This window comes from Schistocerca serialis, chromosome 10, assembly GCF_023864345.2.
Source record: "Schistocerca serialis cubense isolate TAMUIC-IGC-003099 chromosome 10, iqSchSeri2.2, whole genome shotgun sequence".
Classification (NCBI taxonomy): domain Eukaryota; kingdom Metazoa; phylum Arthropoda; class Insecta; order Orthoptera; family Acrididae; genus Schistocerca; species Schistocerca serialis.
In genome coordinates, this window is record NC_064647.1 from 97433320 (window position 1) to 97459878 (window position 26559).

The following is a 26559-nucleotide window of genomic DNA, read 5'->3' on the forward strand; positions in this document are numbered from 1 at the left end:
TACCTCAACAGCTACAATACATATGTTTTATTTAAAGAAGCTTGGATCAATTAGTGTTTCTCTACAGTTTTACCCTCATGTACTATGAATGCTAACGTATTTGTGGGTTTTTTAATTTCTGCTTGATTGACTCTATTGGCGTTAACAGCAAAACCTTTTTAGGTGGTGGGCGAAGACAGGTTTACCTTCCTAAATGATAGTGTTGCTGCGGCCCCCCCCCCCCCCCCTCCATCATGAGCCACACTGAAATGTGTGGCGGTCCCAGTATTTAAGAGGCAGAGGTCGAATTGCGAGAGTAAAGTTTTGACATCTCTGCCTCGGCCAGTAAACATGGTACCACACCACATGGGGTTATGGGCATTAAAATCTCCCAGAAGTAGGAAAGGTTTAGGGAGTCTATCAATCAGTGCAGCTAATATATTCAGGGGTACTGTTACATCTGGAGGAAGATATACATTGCAGACAGTTATTTCCTGCATCGTCCTTATTCTGACAGCCACAGCATAAAGAGGGATTTGAAGGGGCACATGTTCACTACAGATCAAGTTTAGGACATTAACGCAAACTCCACCTGACACTCGATTATAGTCGCTACGGTTCCTGTAACATCTCTTATAGCCACAAAGGGCAGGGGTCCGCATTTCTGGGAACCAGGTTTCCTAAACCTGGAGTGCAATGCAGAGAGCAGGTGTAAAGCTTAACAGTTGCCGTGGTTCAGCCAGGCGGTGGAAAAACCGCCGCAATTCCACTGGAGGATGATATCGCGAGACTGGGAAGGCATGGAACGTTCAATGAGGCAGTTTACGCCTCAGAGTCACCTGCTGCCACCGATTGATTGCCTGAGCAGTCTATATCCATTGTGTCTGAGGGTCTGGCGAGATCTAGGTCCTCAGTGGACGCCAACATCTCCACCCCATGCTCAGACGCAGAGCTTGTAGGTAGTGTTGGTGTGGGTGCCACCGCAGTTTCTTTGGTCTTAGGGGCTGGGGCTTCATCATCATGAAATATTCCCCATCGGCTCTCGAACATACAGGGAACCGGGGCAAATAAGATCTGCTGCCATCCTTAGCCTGATGTTCCTCCCATGGTGTGGCCATGGAGGGGAACGAGTTGAGGTCGTACTTCTGTCCGTTAAAGTGAGCTCATCATCACTTAGAGACTGCTGGTGTTTCACCACCAGACTGCTGGTGTTTCACCACCAGCAGGACCTATTGGACTACGCTTCATTTACATGTCGTCCGCCCTGATGCCACCCACTTCAACCATGGGCCTTCCCCATGGGCACCACCCACCCGCAGCAAAGGCCACCTGGCAGGATGGCCATTGCAAGGAGTCCCGATGCCCTAGAGGGACGGGCATCTATCCCTTGGCATAAGTGGGGAGTTATTGGCGCAGGCATCAGGAGAGCGATCCCTGTGTGGTCAGGGGGCTGCAATGAACAAGGCAATTGGCGGCCCCACCACAACGGACTGGCTACCATGCTAGATATCAGGTGCAAAGAAGTCCATGGTCATCGTCGACGCAAAAATCGACACTGCATAGTGCATGGTGGAAAATGCGTCCAAGAGATGGAGAATGGGCAGGACTGCAATGCGACAACGAGAAAGTGGTCTAAAGATCTCGATGCTCCTTGTAAGGCGCCCTTCCCCAACTGGCTTGCTCTTTGGGAAAATTTTGAAGAATGGAGGTCAAACCCTACAGGTGACCATCACATAAAGGCCGAAACATGTGAAAATCTTTTTAGTCACCTAGGACAACAGGCAGGAATACCTCGGCCTTATTCTAACCTCCGGACCCACAGGGGTTTGTGAAATATGGTTTGAAAATTTTCAACTCATGTGACAGAAGAACATGGCACACTTTGGGAATGGAAATCTATGTTGGGAAACAGCCAGAGGGTCCTCTGCACTGTCAAACTTGCCTAAGGAGATAGTAAATAGACTTGTACGGCCTATCGAAGGTACAGGACGCAATGTGACACTAGACAACTGGTTTTGTTCCATACCACTGGCTGAAGAGCTCCTGAAAAAGAAACTTACTGTAGCAGGAATTCTTAGAAAGACTAAGAGGGAGCTCACTCCAGACTTTGTCTGCAAAAGAGGTTGGGAACTTAGAAGCAGCCTTTTTGGATTCAGAAAGGATATCACCATAGTTTCATATGTGCCAAAGAAGGGCAAAAAATGTTGTTCTCCTTTCATCTTTCCATCATGATGGTGCCATTGACACTAATACTGCAGAGGAAAAGATACCAGAAATTTTATCAATGTACAATAATACCAAAACAGGTGTGGACACAATAGATGAAATGTGTGCGACTTATTCAACCTCAGGAAAAACTAGACACTGGCCACTTGCCCTATTTTTCCGAATGATTGTCATTGCTTGCATTATCACCTTCATCATATACGCAAATAATAACAATGAGAGGATTTCCCAAAGAATGTATTTATGTGATGTCAGAAGGTCACTAGTATATCCTATAGTGTTCAAGAGAGCAGCCATTCCCTCGCTGCCTAAACAAGTCAGACAGAAAACCACTAAAATGCCAGGAATTGGAGACAGCAACAATGCACCACCTTCTGAACAAAGAATACTTAAAACCAGGTGCTGCACAGTTTGTCCTCAGAGTAAAGATATAAAAGTTAAATCACACTGTGCTCTATGTTTGAAAGTTGTGTGTGTGAAACACATGAGAAATGAGTGTGAAAAGTGTTACGGTAAAGCACTCCTTGCAGCCAGCTATAGTGACTGATTTCATAAAATGTTTATACGAGTTGACTGAACAAATGTCTAATTATATGTATAATGTCTTATGCCTGTAATACAGTATGAAGAATAATAGAAATAAATAATTAAACAAAATATTTTAAGAAAATGGGAATTATTGCATATGTTTCAAATAACCCAATTTGATACTACAGTAATATTAAATAAAACAATAATGTACTGGGAAATAACATTATAAATAGTTATTTGTGAAGTAAACATATGAATACCAGTGATATGCTGCACAACAATGTAATAATAGCCACTTTTATTTGGGGTGTCAGCAACACCCCGCATGACTATTAACATTACAAAAAGTCGTGCGACTGCATAAGTGCTAAATACAGACAAGCTGCAGAGCACCCAGCATACTAGGTTTCGAGACCTCTGGCTCTGTAGTCTAACACTTATCCATGACACAACACTCTGATGTCATTGATAAAAAATTGACACTGTAAGGGAGAAAGTGTTCATTTTTTGCATGTAGTATTTTAATTGCTGTTATAAACCAATATTGCATTAGTTACTAAAATATTTTCAAAATTGATGTAAACCTTTAAGTTGTATAAACTTCCTGCTTCAAAATTCCAATATATACATTTGTTCATCATAGGTATATTCTCTGAAGACTGAGCTCTGTACAGGAGGCACAATACCACTATTATGTGCTGCATGAAATTATACACTGCCTGACAAAAAAGTGATGCATTCAGAGGACATGCTTGGATGTTAATCTTTGTACACATATACAACATTGGCAAGTACATAAATGGTTGATTTGCAGAGGGGACCAAACAGTGAGATCATCGGTCCCATTGGATTAGGGAAGGATTGGGAATGGTTGGCCGTGTCCTTTCAAAGGAACCATCCCGGCATTTGCCTGAAGTGTTTAGGGAAATCAGGGCAAATCTAAATCAGGATGACTGGATGCAGGTTTGAACCATTGTCCTCCCAAATATGGGTCCAGTGTGCTAACCACCATGCCACCTCGCTCGGTGCAATTCTCTATGACGGGTATAACGGCCACCAGAGTTCATTAGTGTTGTTACCAGGTATAGTAGGTATGTCAGGGGTGCAAACGGCATCAGATGTTGAGTGATCACTGTGAAAGACATGGAGGCGCTTCATACTCTCATGAAACAGCGTAGAAATGTGTTTGAAAGGGGACTCATTGTGGGTCCCCATTTGGCCAGCTGGTCAAATTGTGCAGTATCCATATTTATGGGGCATTTGGATGCATCGGACTGCACGGGAATGTGGATGTGAGAGCAAGTTTACTAATCATCCAGATTCTAGGTGACCACATCCAACTACTACAAGGGAGGATCGCCGTATTGTGCACCGAGAACATCGCAACCCCTTCATGTCTGCACCTGCCATCACAGAGCAAGTACTGGACTCCTCGGAATGTTCTGTGTCATCTCTCACAATTTTTCGGAGACTAGCAATGCCAGACTGTGGATTACTGTCCCACGCATAGGCTGCCTATAATAACCCCTACACAAATGGCTGTGCTTGAAGTGGTGCCATAACTGGGATGAACGGTCTGCCGGTGAATGGTACCATATTGCGTTCAGCGATGAATCGCGGTTCTACACTACCCCAGACGAACATCTTCAGCGAGTACGGTGCCAACCTTTGGAGATTTCTCATTCCTCCATTAGCAGTACAGTCCCACAGCTACTCCTGGTGTAGGTGGCCATCAGGTATGACTTCTGGTGACAGCTGGTAGTGATTGAGGAGACACTTATAACCAAATGGTATGTCACTGACACTCAAGTGTTACATCTCATGCAAGACTACTGTGGTGCCATTTTTCATTGGACAGTGCTCACCCATACATGGAATGAGTGTCTATGAATTGTCTGCATATTGTTGGGAGGTACTGCCACGAACACCAAAATCCCTACATCAGTTCCCAATGGAACACGTGGGTCCAGCTCAGACGTCAATTCCGTTCCCTGGCCAATATCCGGGATATCAAAAACCAGTTTCAACAGTTGTAAGCAAGTTTGCTTCAGGAGAGGCTACAATGACTTTATGAAACCCTTCCCAATCAAATCAGTGCATGTAGCCAGGTCAGAGGTGCTGCATCATCATACTGATAAGTAGGATCATGCTGCAAAGATACACTACTGGCCATTAAAATTGCTACACCAAGAAGAAATGCAGATGATAAATGGATATTCATTGGACAAATATATTATACTAGAACTGACTTGTGATTACATTTCCATGCAATTTGGGTGCATAGATACTGACAAATCAGTACCCAGAACAACCACCTCTGGCCGTAATAACTGCCTTAATACACCTGGGCATTGAGTCAAACAGAGCTTGGATGGTGTGTACAGGTACAGCTGCCCATGCAGCTTCAACACGATACCACAGTTCATCAAGAGTAGTGACTGGCGTATTGTGACGAGCCAGTTGCTCGGCCACCATTGACCAGAAGTCTTCAATTGGTGAGAGATCTGGAGAATGTGCTGGCCAGGGCAGCAGTGGAACATTTTCTGTATCCAGAAAGGCCCGTACACTACCTGCAACATGTGGTCGTGCATTATCCTGCTGAAATGTAGGGTTTCGCAGGGATCGAATGAAGGGTAGAGCCACGGGTCGTAACACATCTGAAATGTAACGTCCACTGTTCAAAATGACGCCAATGCGAACAAGAGGTGACCGAGAGGTGTAACCAATGGCACCCCACACCATCACGCCAGTATGGTGATCATGAATACACGCTTCCAATGTGCGTTCACTACGATGTCGCCAAACACGGATGCAACCATCATGATCCTGTAAACAGAACCTGGATTCATCCGCAAAAGTGACGTTTTACCATTCGTGCACCCAGGTTCGTCGTTGAGTACACCATCGCAGGTGCTCCTGTCTGTGATGCAGCGTCAAGGGTAACCACAGCCACGGTTTCCGAGCTGATAGTCCATGCTGCTGCACGTCATCGAACTGTATGTGCAGATGGTTGTTGTCTTGCAAACGTCCCCATCTGCTGACTTGGGAATCGAGACATGGCTGCACGATCCGCTAGAGCCATGCGGATAAGATGCCTGTCATCTCGACTGCTAATGATACGAGGTGGTTGGGATCCAGCACGGTATTCCGTATTATCCTCCTAAGCCCACCGATTCCATATTCTGCTAACAGTCATTGGATCTCGACCAACGCAATCAGCAATGTCGCGATATGAAAACCGCAGTCACGATAGGGTACAATCCAATCTTTATAAAAGCCGGAAATGTGATGGTATGCATTTCTCCTCCTTACACGAGGCATCACAACAACGTTTCACCTGGCAACGCCGGTCAACTGCTGTTATGCTATGAGAAATCGGTTGGAAACTTCCCTCATGTCAGCACGTTGCAGGTGTCGCCACAGGCGCCAACCTTGTGTGAATGCTCTGAAAAGCTCATCATTTGCATATCACAGCATCCTCTTCCTGTTGGTTAAATTTCACGTCTGTAGCACGTCATCTTCATGGTGTAGCAATTTTAGTGGTCAGTAGTGTATTAGTAAATTTATCTTGATTTTTTATCACTGAAATAACATCACATACCCATGCAAGCCATTAAGTTTCATTTCATTTCCTCCTCCCCTTCTTGGAGCTTCACTATGTTTGTCAGGCAGTGTATTATGATAGAACAAATGTAAAAAGTAAATGTGAGAACCTCCTGGCAAATTGCACTTGACTAGAAAATTACAGTTTCCTTATATTGCGAAATCTATATTGAAAAACTGATTCTACTACAGTTATGAAAAAAATCCGTGTCCACACAATTTTTCAGACAGTTGTTCCTTGTGTTAGAGATAAGATGAAATATTTGTTTAGTAAATCCACTCAAAACTACTGACATGACACACTTTTACTATATTGTGACAATCTAAATGTCAAACACAGTTTACAGTAAACCAGTCTCATCCACTACAATTACTTAGCTATTCACGAATTAATATTCACTCCGCCAGGGAGTGTACATTGATATGAAACTTCTTAGCAGATTAAAACTGTGACATGACATAGGATCTTCGGTGTTACACAAGCACCATTCAGATTCCGTCTTCACAGTTATCCTCCTGCAAGTATCTCATTTCCTACTTTGCAAACTACACAGGAGTTCTATGTAATTTGTGGGACTAGCACTTCTGGAAGAAAGGGTATAGAGGAGACATGGCTTAGCTACAGCCTTGGAGATTGTTTCTAGAACAAATGTTCACTCACAGTGGAGTGTGCACTGATAGGAACCTACTCATTAAAGCCGTTTGCCGAACTGGGACTCAAAACTGAGACCTTTGTCTTTCGTGGGCACCTAAATCACAGAAAACAATATGCACAGATTGATATCTTTGATGACAAAACACATTGCTGGTATGTATAATATAACAACAACATGCTAAAAACCAACTTAAAAATCAAAGTAAAATCTCCTAACTGTGAACACATACCAAGTCCTAAAGTATTATGTACTGTATTCTATAGCATGTACTGTGTTACTGTTTATCTTCTGTAGGACTGCTGGAAACGAGCATACTGTCCAATACCAGTCCAGTGCAAAATAAAAGTAAACCAGCAGTGCTGTGAATAATGTAACTCATCAACTACATTAAGGCTGCAGGACACTTAATACAAAAAATTTTTGTTCGTTAGATTTAAACCAATTGTATAATAGTTCAGCTATGATATGAACTGTTCCTTATTGTAATGCCATTAAAAAACTAAGCATTATAACTTACCTCCCTTTTTTGGATCCGGATTTGGTGCCCTGCTGCTCCTGTTCTGCAATTTTAATCCGCAATTTTCTGGGCTGCCCTCATTTCTTACCACCTCCTCTCCATCTTCCTATCTGCCTTACATTCCAGCTTCTTATTTCAGAGGAAGAGAAAGGAAAACGGAAAAAGCTAAGGAGGAACACACATTTTTGTGTGTATTTTAATTCAGCAAGGAAGATGATATGTAATAGAAATGGCAGTATGACTTGTTATAGATCCAGTCATCCAAATTTTTCAACATTTTCAAAATCATCTGTCAAAAATCCATGTTAGTACCTTCAGTAATAATCAAGTGTTGCATATGAATTAACTGTATCTACTGTGAAAATCTTTTTCCACACAACATAATTCTTATAATTCGGCTGTGGCATCTTACTTTTCTATTCTTTCTCCACAAAATAATTGGTTCCCTCATTTTGGCAACTGCCTGTTTCCAACAGCACTTTTATTAATTTTGAACACCATACTTCAGTCACTTTTCAGATAGTTCAATTCTTCCCTTGCTTAACAACATGTTTTGTTCATCTGTTGCTCAGAATACAATTATCTTCAATATTTCAATGAAGTATTCCTCATTGTGCTCAGATTCTTGTTTCTATTTGGCAGTTATGGTTCCACTCTTCTATTACTTAACTTTTCGGACTTTAATTTGGACTTTGCAGAAATGTTATTTATTTTTCAGCACACTGCAGAAGACCTATCCCATGACACACGAGAAGGTTTTCCCTATTTTTCATCCATTTATGTACCATTCTTTACCATACCTCTTTTTTGAAAGGTATGCTATGTTGGAACAATTTACAGGTTACACAAAACAAATTCAGTAATCCCCATTTTACCTAATATTATCGAGTCTGTAATGAAATACCAGACATTAAGTTACTTTGAAGACTATAAACTCTACCAGGACACACAGCACAATTTTCACAGAGGAAAGACAATGGTTACAACAGTACTGGAATTAATTACAAAGATAAAGCAGGCATTTGAAGAAAAAGAAAGTGTGGCACTAACATACTGTGACCTCAGCAAAGCTTCTGACTGCATTTCACACAAGATACTGCTTAATAAGCTACAGTACTGTAATACTGAAGGTGGTGGTCTGGCAACACTGCAATCTGCATTTGGAGCCCGAAAAAGGTAGTCAGTCCACAGACCAATCTTCCGAGAACAAAAATTGGAGCATGCCATAACCCAGTGATCTGTCATAGGACCTCTCCTACGCCTTATCTATATCAATGTTGTAACAACCACACATTGCAGTTTGCTGATAACGCCACCATTATGGCTAAAGGAAAAAACTGCTGCACAAGCTCTACTAATAACAGGTGTGCTCTCTGTAAATGTCAAGGTGTGGCTCATCAAAAATAAAATTAAAATGAACAAAGAAAACACACATCATCTGATACACAGCCTCAACAACATTGGGTGCCATGGTAATATGGAGGCTGCTAAACTGCTGTGCTTTATGACCAACAGCAAACTGTCAATGAATGAGTGCACTGGGCATGTGTGTGCCAATCTTTCCCATGTGATACAACTACTGAGAAAACTAAAGGCTGTATTAATTTACCAGTTACTCATAACAGTGTATTATGTGCTGCACTGTTGAAAGGAATTAGGGGAATGTGTGTATCAACATCCATTATGTTGAATCTATTTTGATACAGGTGGTACCTGTGGTCTCATTGTATGGCTTGAGATATTTGTTTTCAATGTAGGCAACAATTAAAATTATTTTTCACCTACTGGTTGTGTTGTGCATTACAGTGTCAGTTAACTCCTCACAAGAAACAGAGTACTGGTGTCCCTGTGTTTTCTAGTGAGATACAGAGATGGCAGTTCTCATTTGTGGACATTGTATGCAACCAAGCACATGCGATGCTGCAACATATTAATGCAGCGCAAATTGCAAGGGCAGTTAGTTTGATCCAAGAAGGACAGACTTTCGATCATGTTGCTGCAAATGCTAATGCCTCTCTATAGTCATCCATGGTTTGTGGACATGCTACAGGGAGACAAGGCGAGTTGGACAAGGTCGCCAAAGCATTATGACACCGAGTGAAGACCAAAATCTTGCCATCTCTGCATTGTGGTGTCACACATATACCACCAGAGCACTGAAAGATAATCTAGACGCACTGTGACCGATCATACTATAATGAACAGATTACAAGAAAGACCCTTAAAATGCAGATGTCTTGTTTGAGTACTCCATCTGACATCTTGCAGCTCACCCTCAGTTCTGCTCTTCCATGTCAACAGGCAACTTCTTCACTGGTGAAACATGTTATTCATAGACGAGTCCAGATATCCTCTGATGCAAGGTCACGGCCATGTATGTGTGAGGTACTGTGATGGTGTGTGTAGGCTTCAGTGTTGACAGCCATATGGATCTTGTCATGGTCCGCAGCTGAATTACCACCAGGCAGTACATTGAACAGATCCTTTTGGACCATATGGTGGCTGCTGCATACAGTGGTGGCCCTGAATTCCTTCTAATGCAAGGTTCCACGTGGTCGGTGATGCAGGGATGTCTTGCGAAGCCTGGACACTGAAACGATGGAGTGGCCCATGGTAAGTCCTACCTAAACCCCATTCTGGCAGTAGAATCATTTCGCAGTCAGCTTAAAATGCTGGTTCTCTAAATTTTCTCAATGGTATTCCTGAAATTGCCTTCCCTCCAAGGATTCCCATTAGAGTTCCTGAAGCATCTCCATGACACTTACCTGTTGTTCGAACCTACTGGTAACAAATCTAGCAGTCCACCACTGAATTGTTTCAATGTCTTCCTCCAGACTGACTGGGTACAGATTCCAAAAACTTAAGCAGTACTCAAAAATAGGTAACACTAGCATCCTATATGCAGTTTCCTTTATATGTTAGCCACACTTTCCTAAAATTCTCCCAATAAACTGAAGTCGACGATTCGCCTTCCCTAACAAGGTCCTCACATGTTCGTTCCATTTCATATCGCTTTGCAATGTTATGCCCAGATATGTAAATGACTTCACTGTGTCCAGCAGGACACTACTAATACTGTATCCGAACATTATAGGTTTCTTCTTCCTATCCATCTGCACTAACTTACATTTTTCCACATTTAGAGCTAGCTGCTATTCATCACACCAACTAGAAATTTTGTCTAAGTCGTCTTGTATCTTCCTACAGTACCTAAACTTCAATGCCTCACCACATACTACAGCATCACCAGCAAACAACTGCACATTGCTTTCCACTCTGTCCACCAAATCATTTATGTACACGGAGAACAACAGCGGTCCTATCACACTTCTATGGGGAACTTCTGACGATACCCTTGTCTCTGATGAACACTTGCCACGGACAACAGACTGGGTTCTATTACTTAAGAAGTTTTCGAGCCACTCCATATTTCTGAACATACTCCATATGCTCATACCTTTATTAACAACCTGCGATGGGGCACTGTGTCAAATGCTTTCCAGAAATGTAGAAATATGGAATCAGCCTGTTGCCCTTTATCCACAGTTCGCAGTTATTACATGTGAGAAAAGGGCAAGCTGAATTTCACATGAGCAATGCTTTCTAAAACCATGTTGATTCGTGGACATAAGTTTCTCAGTCTCAAGAAAGTTTATTATATTTAAACTGCGAACATGTTCAAGGATTCTGCAGCAAACTTAAGTTAGGGGTATTGATCTGTAATTTTGTGGGTCCGCTCTTTCACCCTTCTTATGTACACGAGTCACCTGCACTTTTTTCCTGTCACTTGGAAGTTTCTGCTGGGCAAGAGGTTCACGGTAAATGCAAGAAACTAAATTGGGATTCCATCTGTCTAAGGGGCTCCATTACGTGCCTAACATCGGAGCTCCCGATAACCAGTAATTCCCCCTGACGGCCTTGTGCCTGCTCAGACCCTGCCGAAGGAGCGGCCATTTGTCCACTCACAGGGTCAGGCCAGGTGGCCAGTTTCCATATCGGCCCTCCGCTTCGAGTGACGCAAATGCACTACCACTCGCCACTCCCCGTGCTGTTGGGGCAGACCCACCAAGCCGGGTACACTAGGAGATGCCTCTGAAGCAACACAGGCAACATCTGAGGTGTCTCATGCGACGCACCAGATTCTCTGCCACCACCACACCTCAAGACAGCAGCTCGAAGGTGACTGACCGTAGCCAGAACCACATTGCACAGAGTATAACTTAATCATAGCTAACACTTGGTTCAAGAATCATGAAAGAAGGTTGTATACATGGAACAAGCCTGGAGATACTGACAGGTTTCAGATAGATTATATAATGGTAAGACAGAGATTTAGGAACCAGGTTTTAAATTGTAAGACATTTCCAGGGGCAGATGTGGACTCTGACCACAATCTATTAGTTATGAACTGTAGATGAAAACTGAATAAACTGCAAAAAGGTGGGAATTTAAGGAGATGGGACCTGGATAAACTGACAACACCAGAGGTTGTATAGAGTTTCAAAGAGAGCGTAAGGGAACAATTGACAAGAATGGGGGAAAGAAATACCATAGAAGAAGAATGGGCAGCTCTGAGGGATGTAGTAGTGAAGGCAGAAGAGGACCTAGTAGGTAAAAAGATGAGGGCTAGTAGAAACCCTTGGGTAACAGAAGAAATATTGAATTTAATTGATGAAAGGAGAAAATATAAAAATGCAGTAAATGAAGCAGGCAAAAAGGAATACAAATGTCTCAAAAATGAGATCAACAGGAAGTGCAAAATGGCTAAGCAGGAATGGCTAGAGGGCAAATGTAAGGATGTAGAGGCTTATCTCACTAGGGGTAAGACAGATACTGCCTACAGGAAAATTAAAGAGACCTTTGGGGAAAAGAGAACCACTTGCATGAATATCAAGAGCTCAGATGGAAACCCAGATCTAAGCAAAGAAGGGGAAGCAGAAAGGTGGAAGGAGTATATAGAGGGTCTATACAAAGGCGATGTACTTGAGGACAATATCATGGAAATGGAAGAGGATGTAGATGAAGATTAAATGGGAGATACGATACTGCGTGAAGAGTTTGGTAGAGCACTGAAAGACCTGAGTCGAAACAAGGCCCCGGGAGTAGACAACATTTCATTAGAACTACTGACAGCCTTGGGAGAGCCAGTCCTGACAAAACTCTACCATCTGGTGAGCAAGATGTATGAGACAGGCGAAATACCCTCAGACTTCAAGAAGAATATAATAATTCCAATCCCAAAGAAAGCAGGTGTTGAGAGATGTGAAAATTACCGAACTATCAGTTTAATAAGTCACAGCTGCAAAATACTAATGCGAATTCTTTACAGACGAATGGAAAAACTAGTAGAAGCCGACCTTGGCGAAGATCAGTTTGGATTCCGTAGAAATGTTGGAACACGTGAGGCAATACTGACCTTACGACTTATCTTAGAAAATAGAGTAAGGAAAGGCAAACCTGTATTTCTGGCATTTGTAGACTTAGAGAAAGCTTCTGACAATGTTGACTGGAATACTCTCTTCCAAATTCTAAAGGTGGCAGGGGTAAAATAAAGGGAGCGAAAAACTATTTACAATTTGTACAGAAACCAGATGGCAGTTATAAGAGTCGAGGGGCATGAAAGGGAAGCAGCGGTTGAGAAGGGAGTGAAACAGGGTTGTAGCCTGTCCCCGATGTTATTCAATCTGTATATTGAGCAAGCAGTAAAGGAAATTAAAAAAAAAAATCAGAGTAGGTATTAAAATCCATGGAGAAGAAATAAAAACGTTGAGGTTCGCCGATGACATTGTAATTCTGTCAGAGACAGCAAAGGACTTGGAAGAGCAGTTGAATGGAATGGACAGTGTCTTGAAAGGAGGATATAAGGTGAACAACAACAAAAGCAAAATGAGGATAATGGAATGTAGTCGAATTAGATTGGTGTTGAGGGAATTAGATTAGGAAATGAGACGCTTAAAGTAGTAAAGGAGTTTTGCTATTTGGGGAGCAAAATAACTGATGATGGTCGAAGGAGAGAGGATATAAAATGTAGACTGGCAATGGCAAGGAAAGCATTTCTGAAGAAGAAAAATTTGTTAACATTGAGTATAGATTTAAATGTCAGGATGTTGTTTCTGAAAGTATTTGTATGAAGTGTAGCCATGTATGGAAGTGAAACATGGACGATAAATAGTTTGGACAAGAAGAGAATAGAAGCTTTTGAAATGTGGTGCTACAGAAGAATGCTGAAGATTAGATGGGTAGATCACATAACTAATGAGGAGGTATTGAACAGAATTGGGGAGGAGTTTGTGGCACAACTTGACCAGAAGAAGGGATTGGTTGGTAGGACATGTTCTGAGGCATCAAGGGATTACCAATTTAGTATTGGAGGGCAGCGTGGAGGGTAAAAATCGTAGAGGGAGACCAAGAGGTGAATACACTAAGCAGATTCAGAAGGATGTAGGTTGCAGTAAGTACTGGGAGATGAAGAAGCTTGCACAGGATAGAGTAGCATGGAGAGCTGCATCAAACCAGTCTCAGGACTGAAGACGACAACAACAACAACAACAACAACGCCTTCCTTATGTGTCACCAATTGACACTGCTGTGTTAATTAGTTATGTAGCTGGATTCAGTGAGCAACTGCAGACTGTGTGAATTTACACTTACAAAGACATGAGATTAAACCACTTAAACATAAAAAACACGCACGAACTGTAATAAATATAATTTTTGAAAACACAGAAAAAGATAAACTTTAACTTGCCCCACTGTATATGTATGTCAGCTGAGAGCTGCGGCCTGACTGACTTACTAATCAAATGGACCGTTCTCTTCAAAAACAGAACAAATGAGCAACAAGTGCACTACAGAGTTAATTTTATATACACTTACAAAAACATGAGATTAAACCTCAAGTGAAAGACTGGAGCACTGCAAGCCAGGAATAATGACCATTTTCAGTCAATGTGTTTTATGCAACAGTGTAAAAGAAAACCAAGAGGCTTCCAAGCATGGGGAAAGAAATAGACAATAATGACACCTGCAACAAAAAGAAATAGAAAGCTGCTGGCTATCTGGAACACAGGACAATTTTCTACAGGTTCTCTAAACATTTTCAATACACTGGCTCCAGAAGTGCAATGGTTTTGCATCTGTTTTATATATTCTTGTTGTACACAATTTCCTTCAGATGTAAAATGATAAATTATTTATTTTGAAGCAGGCTGTCCCATCATAACCAGCAAACCAAAGCAGAACTAGTAATAAGGTAATACATGTTTCTCACTGTATTTTACATCTCTCTTCATATGGGCATCTTAGTTAACATACACTATCACTTTCCATCAAACAGATACCTATAACATTCCTGGCTTGCAGTGCTCCAGTCTTTCACTTGAGGTTTTATCTCATGTTTTTGTAAGTGTAAATAAAATTAACTCTGTAGTGCACTTGTTGCTCATTTGTTCTGTTTTTGAAGAGAACGGTCCATTTGATTAGTAAGTCAGTCAGGCTGCAGCACCATAAATGGTGTCTAACCACACCATGCTTGTCAAATACGCCTCATTAATTCTATGTAAGCCTGTCTTTAAGAAGCACTATGAAAGCATAAACTGAGAGAAGCTGGAGAAGTATCAACTAATTAAATATTTGATTCTTAACATCATCTATATATTTATTCACAAATATTTTACAAAAGTATACAGGTCTCACTGTACCTTAAAATAAACAAACCAACAACTGAAAACAGGATTGTAACTTACTTCTATGCGCATTACTGGTGCTTAAAGAACACAGAATGGCTAGCTGGTACACAATAACTCATATTGTTTTCTGCATTAGAAAAGTGACTAGAAATTTATATGAAGCACTTAATCTACTTCTAAGATTTTACGTAGCACTGTCTTCTGTCACGACACTGCCAACATACATTCAAACTAAACAGCTATTCAATCATACGTTGCACAGAGAACCACCATTACACACATAACATAAAATATTGACTTTTGACTAAAGGAAACCAGTAAAAAAACTGGCTCAAGTAACAAGTTCTTTGACATTCACAGTTCACAAATTATTAGACAATGGTGTATTGAAAAATATGCACCACTGTGAATTTCACAAACACTCTGATAAACACATGTTACTTGCATTGAAGTTAACATTTCTCATTCATATAAAAGCCCCATCTACCATTGGTGTTGTCATTTTTGGACATATATGTTTAGTTACTAAATCTGCAGAATGAATGACAGCTGCTAAGGTCACAGTACACCTACACATCCAAAGACTGCCAACAGACTGTATTCTGGAAAATGGTTAAACTAACATTTTACAGACTTTCAACCCCATCAACTTTGCATGTACTTTCATGAACTCTTTTTCACAGTTCTTTTTTAACTTATAGGTTTACAGAACACAAACAGTTGGAAAGCATACACTACACTTCATTAAAGGTGAAGGAAAGAGGAGGATGCTTCAACTATGACAACATTAACTGGTGGCAGTTGATTCCTTTAGATGTACGCAACTGGGATCTTTTAAAATATTTTTCTTTCCCCGTCAGATACACTGAAAAAGTGATATCTGATGTCTGTTCATTTATGACAATACTGTACACATATGTAAGTCACTGTCACTCCTTTACTTCTTGCCAGTGTGATGCATAAAAGAACCCACTGAGAGATCAAAAATGAAAAACACATAGAAAATAATGTTGTACCATAACGTGTGATGCTACAACTTGAGACCCTCTCCAAGCATCTTTTACATGACAAAAGCAGTCAGTATATTTTGGTCTACAAATAAATAAAACATTAACAGGGCAGTCATACTAACATAATTAGTTTTATAGCTTCGTGTGCTGCTGGATGACTGTATTGTGAACTTTGGTGAATGAGAAATAATATCTTCCAATGCTACATATATGGCTAACCACAACTTCTTTCATGGACATCTACAGTGATTCACTTACTTTCTCTCATAATACTCCAGAACTTGCAAAATTTGGTGCAAGTTACATATCTGAATAGCAGATCTTCCTCTGCTTTCATACAAAATCAAACTGGTACATTAACAAGTTGTTCTGGTAGTTCCAAGAGAACAGAAGCATATATACACCACCATGTCATACGCAGAATGACATGGAAAACATTGATAGCTTGGTGACCAGATGAACACAATTTTGTGCTCATTGACTTCTCGTTTTATATTTTTAAATAGCCAAGCTGAAACTCTACTACATAACTTAAAAGATTTGAGACACACAATACATACTATTTTTTTTACAGTGCCAATGAATCATTATGTTAAACCAAATGTCTTTTTTACGCACATGCTAAGAAAAGACAACATTGCCAAGAGTCTCTTTCTGGAAGAGCAGATCAATATTTTATAAAAGATAGAATTTTGAAGACTATATTGAAGAAAATGACAAGGGGCGATCAGCTTCAATTTTATCAGTTTCAAACTGTTAAATCATTAACATATAATTAGTTCTATATGTCGCAATTTTTTGATTACATGTCTAACATATTCTGGCACATGCATTTGAGAATAATGCACATTCAGCAAACTCAAACAAAAATCTCACATAATAATGTTGAACAGCACACTAAACACACAATTTTTTTTCCTTTTTTTTTACCACACAGTATCATGTGAAAGACAGTCCCAAAGCAATGCCCGATGTGCACATTCATCATCCTGCATCAGTCTGTTAATGCGGCATTATAACATAAATACAGGAAACTAATCCATCATTTTGTGATGACATCCAATTTTATTCATCACCCACACTTTCTCTCTAGAAAATTTCCAAATCCACGTCATTTCTCCCTATATCCACAAGTAATACCATCATTGACGGACTCTCTCATTGCTAGAACGGTGTTGCTAACTATTTTCACTTGATGAATTCAGCAACACCCTGCAACATTGTTCACAGTAGAAAATATTAGTAAAGAATAACTCTTTAAGGCAATTTCAATAAAACTCAAATATACAGTTTTAATTATATCTGTTGTACCCTGCACCAATAAATAAATTAACACTCAAGTGAAATAACAGATAAGCATAATGACTTAAAAATTTATAAACTCAGTACAGTAAATTCGACAATAAAGAAACCCAAAGCAGATACTGAATGAATGACAACAATCAGTTTTTAGGAACTAAAATGGGAGAGGGGCTGGGTATTTATCATATAACATCACACGAGTAAGACTTAAATGTGATGAATATGACTAGAAATAAATGCAACACAAACACAGAAACAATCAAAAAGAAGACAGTAATTTTCAATAGTTTACACATTCACAAGTAACAGCTTGGGTTAAGAAACAGTATCAAAAGCTATTCAAAACACAAGGTGACAATTCAATTTCTAACGGCCCCTAATACCCAACATAACAAAGTTTGCATTCATTCATAAAACCTGACATAAATTTTTTTTGGCTTAAGTGAAGATTTATTGAGTAGTAGACAGGTCATAATAAAGTAGTACAGACTGACAGTGAATGGAATTTTGAAAGACAAATTACAGTTACTGCCACCTTCTCACATGTCATTCCACCACTCAGTGTCATCTTCTCACATTGAATGGAGGTCTTTCCTTGCGTCACAAATTATCTTCGGTCCAGCAGTTTTCCTTATTGTGCACAGAAGAGTACATACAAAAATATGAACTATTTAAGCAGCATCGATAGAAACATAAAGCATCAAATCCCTGATTTTTCAAATTGGCACAAAATAAATAAATAAAATAAAAAAGTAATGATCTGGTTATAATAGAGGGAAACATTCCACGTAGGAAAAATATATCTAAAAACAAAGATGATGTGACTTACCAAATGAAAGTGCTGGCAGGTCGACAGACACACAAACAAACACAAACATACACACAAAATTCAAGCTTTCGCAACAAACTGTTGCCTCATCAGGAAAGAGGGAAGGAGAGGGAAAGACGAAAGGATGTGGGTTTTAAGGGAGAGGGTAAGGAGTCATTCCAATCCCGGGAGCGGAAAGACTTACCTTAGGGGGAAAAAAAGGACGGGTATACACTCGCACACACCCACATATACAGACACAAGCAGACATGATGTCTGCTTGTGTCTGTATATGTGTGGATGGATATGTGGGTGTGTGCGAGTGTATATTCATCCTTTTCTTCCCCCTAAGGTAAGTCTTTCCGCTCCCGGGATTGGAATGACTCCTTACCCTCTCCCTTAAAACCCACATCCTTTCGTCTTTCCCTCTCCTTCCCTCTTTCCTGATGAGGCAACAGTTTGTTGCGAAAGCTTGAATTTTGTGTGTATGTTTGCGTTTGTTTGTGTGTCTGTCGACCTGCCAGCACTTTCATTTGGTAAGTCACATCATCTTTGTTTTTAGATATAAATAAAAAAGTAATACTGTTGAGCAATATGCAAGGTGCAAATAATCCAAAATTTTTTGTAATTGCACTGTCTTGCAGCAAAGAAACTGCCAGTTCCAAATATAAGAATTTTTTTTTTTTTTCTTCACTCCAATGGTCTTCTTTTCTGCAAAATGGTTTGAGAGTCTGTGCTCCACGAACTGCGGATCTTGCCAAAGTGGGAGGATTTGCATGTCTCTACAAAACAAACAGCTATCCCATACCAGATGAGTATCTGTGGAGTGGTCAGAAAACCGATGGTTCCTGAAAAGGGGGCGGCAACCTTTTCAGTAGTTGCAGAGGCAGCAGTCTGTATGATTGATCTGGCATTTTAACTTTAGCCAACGTGCCCTTGCATTGTTGCTACAGCAAATAGCTGAAAGCTAGTTGTTATATTTTCTGAGGTACAACTGTCTCCCATTCAGATCTCCAGGATGGGACAACTCAGGAGCATGTCATCAGGAGAAACAAAACTGGCATTCTACAGATGACAATCTGGAATGTTAAATGCTTTATCTGGGTGGATAGGTTAAGGAATTTAAAAAGAGAGAGGGATACGCTGAAGTTAGCTATAAGAGGAATTTGTGAAGTGTGATGGCAGCAAGAATACGACCTCTGGTCAGGGCAGTACAGGGGGTTAAGGTCAGTACAGCACCAGAAATTTTCATGAAAATGTGTACCTTATACTTTTGCAAATATAGTAAGTAAGACTGACATTATTAATGATGCACACAAATGAAATTTTGTTAAAGCTGCCAAGTCACTTATTAGTGGTTATTCTGAGCTCAGCTAGAATTTACAGTTTTACAAACTATTCTGAAAGTTATAAGCTTGTGTCATCCCTGGAAATCCATTCATTACCATATTTACTCGAATCTAAGCCGCACTTTTTTTCCGGTTTTTGTAATCCAAAAAACCGCCTGCGGCTTAGAATCGAGTGCAAAGCAAGCGGAAGTTCTTAAAAATGTCGGTGGGTGCCGCCACAACTTAGTTCTGCCGTCGAATATATGTAGCGCTACACAGGCATGCTTTGTAGGCACAAAGATAAATACTGGCGCCAAAACTTCTGTGTCAGGGGAAAAAAAAAAAAAAAAAAAAAAAAAAAAAGGGGGGGGGGGGGGGGGTGGAAGACAAGCTTTTTTTCTCTGCGCCGAGTTTCGACCACTGCATTTTCATACTTTATCCAACGAAGTAAATACTAATTCCGTATTGTTCATCTTCGAATGTAGCAGCATTTCAATGTACTACGAAAACCCGACTGGCAAGAATGTTTAGGATGTTTGTCAATATGGCCAACTCTACGTTCTGAATTTTTTCCTATCTGTGAGAAGAGATGGTTGCTAATACGAACTTTTATAAATTGTGAATCACATGCAGTATTCTCGTCACCATAAGAATAATACGAATATAAACATTTTGCAATGTATTGTTTCGTGTTTGCTACTATCTCATTTAAATCCTGTCTGCGTAATAAACCACGAAACTAGAGTGAGACAACAGCAAACGCGGAAGAATGTACATATCATGTCATGTTTATATTTGTATTATTCTTATGCTAAACAGTGATACAGCCAGAAATGAAGCGAGGCAATTGGCTAGATTTTTAAACCTAAGATGACTCTAATTTCTGTGCAGAATGCAATGTACTAAAGAGGCGCCTGCAAAGATTTTCAAACGGAGAAAAATTTTCGCTAAACTCTCGTTCAGAACATCTTCTATCATACGCAGTCTATTATTTGGTTCTTGTTAATCATTATCAAAGAAAGCAGCAGTGTGAGTAACAACAAGTAGCAGTCTCTTGCCAGTGTTTCACTAATGAGACAATTCCTCTCTCTCCCTTTTACTTTTTTTTATTTGTAAGCGGCGGTAGCGCGCTCAAAAGCAAGCCATGCTGCGATCGGCGACAGGCCGTAAATACGCAGTATCAGAGTACGACAAACAATGCATGACACAGTACAGCAATGCATTTTCAGCGTAGAGTGACGTAAACACCTATAACAAAGAAAACTGCGCTTATCAGATCAAAGAAAAAATAAGCAATCAATTCAAACCAGACGAAGCACGTGAAAAAGGAAGGGTACCCGTATAAATACGGACGGAGCGCCTGATGCATAGCAATGGCTACCTGGTAAAGCTTAACTGCTAAGCTTACGACTCGAACCAAACTACTGTAGCTGTATCGTCATTCATTCGACCTAAATTGTCTCATATTACAGTGGACCAACTTTGTTTCGATTTGGAGATGCTGCCTAAAACTTTTCTCTCCCCTTGAATTTCGAGTCTCAAATTTCAGGTGCGGCTTAGAATTGGGAAATTTTTTTTTCCTTGATTTCGAGTCTCATTTTTCAGGTGTGGCTTAGATTCGAGTGCGGCTTAGACTCGAGTAAATACGGTACATCATTACATCCATCTGTCGCCCTTCTGTCCCGTGTAATGTGATTGTTCAGTTATCTCAAGAATACAAGAAATTCTCATAGTAGCATACTTCAAATTGTTTACACTGGAATGTAGTATCAACAGCCTCTGGTACCAATGGTGCATCACATTTTAAAAAGTTTGCTTTTGTGTAAATGATAATTTCACAGTTACGCCACACACCCTCACACACGTTATATTCCGTTGCACTCACAATCATGTGATGAGAAAGGAACCAGGCACCTGAGAATCCACAAACAATAACAAAGATTCCTCAAGACTGGCAAGTGTGTCACAGGTAGCTGTGATCTAGCAACAAACATTACAACAATGCAATGCACTTCTTCACCTTTCCTTATGCGTCCCCACAGCCAATTCTTTCTGAAACAGAATCTCAATTTCATCCTGACAATGAATAGATCTACTCTCCCTAGAGTCTCTCAAAAGGCCCTGAGATTTCTCACTTTTCCAGTAAATTCAGTTCTCCTGAAAACCTGAAAATTCCCAATTTTCCAGACATGTTGCGACCTTGACACAGACTAGTTATCTACTGCAAAATGATTTACTCTGTCACACAATTGCATAGGACAATGAGCAATTATAATCTCATTTCAGTAATGTTATGTTCAAGTTTTACTAAGTATGTCTGCTACTTGCTTACCTTCCATCATTAGTATTCGCAGTAGTCTCCGGATGCACTGAGTTGGGTTTGTCTGTTGGCCCAGATACCCTAAAACCAGCAAAAATAGTTTCATAAATGGCTACAACAGGTTGTAACTAAAACACACACACACACACACACACACACACACACACACACACACACACACACACACACGCATATGAATGTGCAACAGGATACTATATTGGTGTATTATGAATGTTCACCCCCCTCATGAACCATGGACCTTGCCGTTGGTGGGGAGGCTTGCGTGCCTCAGCGATACAGATAGCCGTACCGTAGGTGCAACCACAACGGAGGGGTATCTGTTGAGAGGCCAGACAAACGTGTGGTTCCTGAAGAGGGGCAGCAGCATTTTCAGTAGTTGCAAGGGCAACAGTCTGGATGATTGACTGATCTGGCCTTGTAACAATAACCAAAACGGCCTTGCTGCGAACGGCTGAAAGCAAGGGGAAACTACAGCCGTAATTTTTCCCGAGGGCATGCAGCTTTACTGTATGATTACATGATGATGGCGTCCTCTTGGGTAAAATATTCCGGAGGTAAAATAGTCCCCCATTCGGATCTCCGGGCGGGGACTACTCAAGAGGATGTCGTTATCAGAAGAAAGAAAACTGGCGTTCTATGGATCGGAGCGTGGAATGTCAGATCCCTTAATCGGGCAGGTAGATTAGAAAATTTAAAAAGGGAGATGGATAGGTTGAAGTTAGATATAGTGGGAATTAGTGAAGTTCGGTGGCAGGAGGAACAAGACTTCTGGTCAGGTGACTACAGGGTTATAAACACAAAATCAAATAGGGGTAATGCAGGAGTAGGTTTAATAATGAATAGGAAAATAGGAATGCGGGTAAGCTACTACAAACAGCATAGTGAACGCATTATTGTGGCCAAGATAGATACGAAGCCCACACCTACTACAGTAGTACAAGTTTATATGCCAACTAGCTCTGCAGATGACGAAGAAATTGAAGAAATGTATGATGAAATAAAAGAAATTATTCAGATTGTGAAAGGAGACGAAAATTTAATAGTCATGGGTGACTGGAATTCGAGTGTAGGAAAAGGGAGGGAAGGAAACATAGTAGGTGAATATGGATTGGGGGACAGAAATGAAAGAGGAAGCCACCTGGTAGAATTTTGCACAGAGCACAACATAATCATAACTAACACTTGGTTTAAGAATCATGAAAGAAGGCTGTATACATGGAAGAACCCTGGAGATACTAAAAGGTATCAGATAGATTATATAAAGGTAAGACAGAGATTTAGGAACCAGGTTTTAAATTGTAAGACATTTCCAGGGGCAGATGTGGACTCTGACCACAATCTATTGCTTATGACCTGTAGATTAAAACTGAAGAAACTGCAAAAAGGTGGGAATTTAAGGAGATGGGACCTGGATAAACTAAAAGACCCAGAGGTTGTACAGAGATTCAGGGAGAGCATAAGGGAGCAATTGACAGGAATGGGGGAAATAAATACAGTAGAAGAAGAATGGGTAGCTTTGAGGGATGAATTAGTGAAGGCAGCAGAGGATCAAGTAGGTAAAAAGACGAGGGCTACTAGAAATCCTTGGGTAACAGAAGAAATATTGAATTTAATTGATGAAAGGAGAAAATATAAAAATGCAGTAAGTGAAACAGGCAAAAAGGAATACAAACGTCTCAAAAATGAGATCGACAGGAAGTGCAAAATGGCTAAGCAGGGATGGCTAGAGGACAAATGTAAGGATGTAGAGGCCTATCTCACTAGGGGTAAGATAGATACCGCCTACAGGAAAATTAAAGAGACCTTTGGAGATAAGAGAACGACTTGTATGAACATCAAGAGCTCAGATGGAAACCCAATTCTAAGCAAAGAAGGGAAAGCAGAAAGCTGGAAGGAGTATATAGAGGGTCTATACAAGGGCGATGTACTTGAGGACAATATTATGGAAATGGAAGAGGATGTAGATGAAGATGAAATGGGAGATATGATACTGCGTGAAGAGTTTGACAGAGCACTGAAAGACCTGAGTCGAAACAAGGCCCCCGGAGTAGACAATATTCCATTGGAACTACTGACGGCCGTGGGAGAGCCAGTCCTGACAAAACTCTACCATCTGGTGAGCAAGATGTATGAAACACATCTGGTGAGCAAGATGTATGAAACAGGCGAAATACCCTCAGACTTCAAGAAGAATATAATAATTCCAATCCCAAAGAAAGCAGGTGTTGACAGATGTGAAAATTACCGAACTATCAGCTTAATAAGTCACAGCTGCAAAATACTAACACGAATTCTTTACAGACGAATGGAAAAACTAGTAGAAGCCAACCTCGGGGAAGATCAGTTTGGATTCCGTAGAAACACTGGAACACGTGAGGCAATACTGACCTTACGACTTATCTTAGAAGAAAGATTAAGGAAAGGCAAACCTACGTTTCTAGCATTTGTAGACTTAGAGAAAGCTTTTGACAATGTTGACTGGAATACTCTCTTTCAAATTCTAAAGGTGGCAGGGGTAAAATACAGGGAGCGAAAGGCTATTTACAATTTGTACAGAAACCAGATGGCAGTTATAAGAGTCGAGGGGCATGAAAGGGAAGCAGTGGTTGGGAAGGGAGTAAGACAGGGTTGTAGCCTCTCCCCGATGTTGTTCAATCTGTATATTGAGCAAGCAGTAAAGGAAACAAAAGAAAAATTCGGAGTAGGTATTAAAATTCATGGAGAAGAAATAAAAACTTTGCTGTTCGCCGATGACATTGTAATTCTGTCAGAGACAGCAAAGGACTTGGAAGAGCATTTGAATGGAATGGACAGTGTCTTGAAAGGAGGATATAAGATGAACATCAACAAAAGCAAAACAAGGATAATGGAATGTAGTCTAATTAAGTCGGGTGATGCTGAGGGATTTAGATTAGGAAATGAGGCACTTAAAGTAGTAAAGAACTTTTGCTAATTGGGGAGCAAAATAACTGATGATGGTCGAAGTAGAGAGGATATAAAATGTAGGCTGGCAATGGCAAGGAAAGCGTTTCTGAAGAAGAGAAATTTGTTAACATCCAGTATTGATTTAAGTGTCAGGAAGTCATTTCTGAAAGTATTCGTATGGAGTGTAGCCATGTATGGAAGTGAAACATGGACAATAAATAGTTTGGACAAGAAGAGAATAGAAGCTTTCGAAATGTGGTGCTACAGAAGAATGCTGAAGATTAGATGGGTAGATCACATAACTAATGAGGAAGTATTGAATAGGATTGGGGAGAAGAGAAGTTTGTGGCACAACTTGACCAGAAGAAGGGATCGGTTGGTAGGACATGTTCTGAGGCATCAAGGGATCACCAGTTTAGTACTGGAGGGCAGCGTGGAGGGTAAAAATCGTAGAGGGAGACCAAGAGATGAATACACTAAGCAGATTCAGAAGGATGTAGGTTACAGTAGGTACTGGGAGATGAAAAAGCTTGCACAGGATAGAGTAGCATGGAGAGCTGCATCAAACCAGTCTCAGGACTGAAGACCACAACAACAACATGAATGTTCAACAGCATCAAGTGATTGAAGACAGATGCTTCACTTGCACCACACTGGAGAAATATGAAAATAAGGAAAAGTCCTGGGTGAAATACAAATAATGGAGGGAGTAAAAATACACTCAATGTACAGTCAAGGCCCTGAATGGTTAACATGTACAAGTCACTAAACTTTCAAATAATTCACTATGTCAGAGCTAACAGACTCACAAAAACACGTAGATGTACATACCATTGTGTGTGTATGGGGGTGTTTTTGCTTGTCTGTTAGTTCTGACCAGAGAGACTGTCCAAAAGTTTAGTTTCTTTAGAATAACATTAATGTGAATGGAGAAACTCATGGTTTTCGGTTCCTATCACAATGGAGAGTGTAAATGTCTTCAAGCATAGCTTAGTTTAGTGTTTCAAACAATGGAAAATTCATGTTGGAATTATGACAGTATTATGATAAGGGTAATTGATACTAACTATATAGAGGAGATGCCGAGACATAGAGGGGCACAACAAAAAGAATATCAAACAAAGATTTTGCCCAAACAGGCCTTCATCAGATACACACAGTGTGTGGCTACCAAGGCCAGAGAGAGAGAGAGAGAGAGAGAGAGAGAGAGAGAGAGAGTGTGTGTGTGAGTGAGTGAGAGAGAGTGTGTGTGTGTGTGTGTGTGTGTGTGTGTGTGTGTGTGTGTGGAGGGGGGGGGGGGAGGTGTCTAATTGTGATGAAGGCCTGTTTGGCTGAAAGCTTTGTTTGACAGTTTGTGCACACCTGCGACCAACCATCTCTGCTATATGATGACTATATCTAAATCTACATCCATACTGCGCAAGCCACCTGATGGTGTGTGGCAAAGGGTACCTTGAGAACCTCTATCGGTTCTCCTCGTATTCCGGTCTCGTATTGTTCGTGGAAAGACAGACTGTCTGTATGCCTCTGTGTGGGCTCTAATCTCTCTGATTTTATTCTCATGATCTCTTCGTGAGATATACATAGGACGGAATAATATACTGCTTGACTCCTCAGTGAAAGTATGTTCTCGAAACTTCAACAA

At 40.6% G+C, this 26559-nt stretch overlaps 1 protein-coding gene across 1 annotated transcript in view; it reads right to left on the minus strand.

Annotated features, from left to right (window-relative positions):
* Positions 1-15143: 15143 nt before the first annotated feature.
* LOC126424933 (basic proline-rich protein-like) overlaps positions 15144-26559 on the minus strand; it is a 114994-nt gene continuing 103578 nt past the window's right edge. Inside the window, exons 8-9 of the mRNA XM_050087780.1 lie at positions 21981-22049; positions 15144-17422 (exon numbers count right to left, since the gene is read on the minus strand). Coding sequence (XP_049943737.1) covers positions 17389-17422; positions 21981-22049 — 103 coding nt within the window. The 3' untranslated portion in view covers positions 15144-17388. The remainder of the gene's footprint in view (positions 17423-21980; positions 22050-26559) is intronic.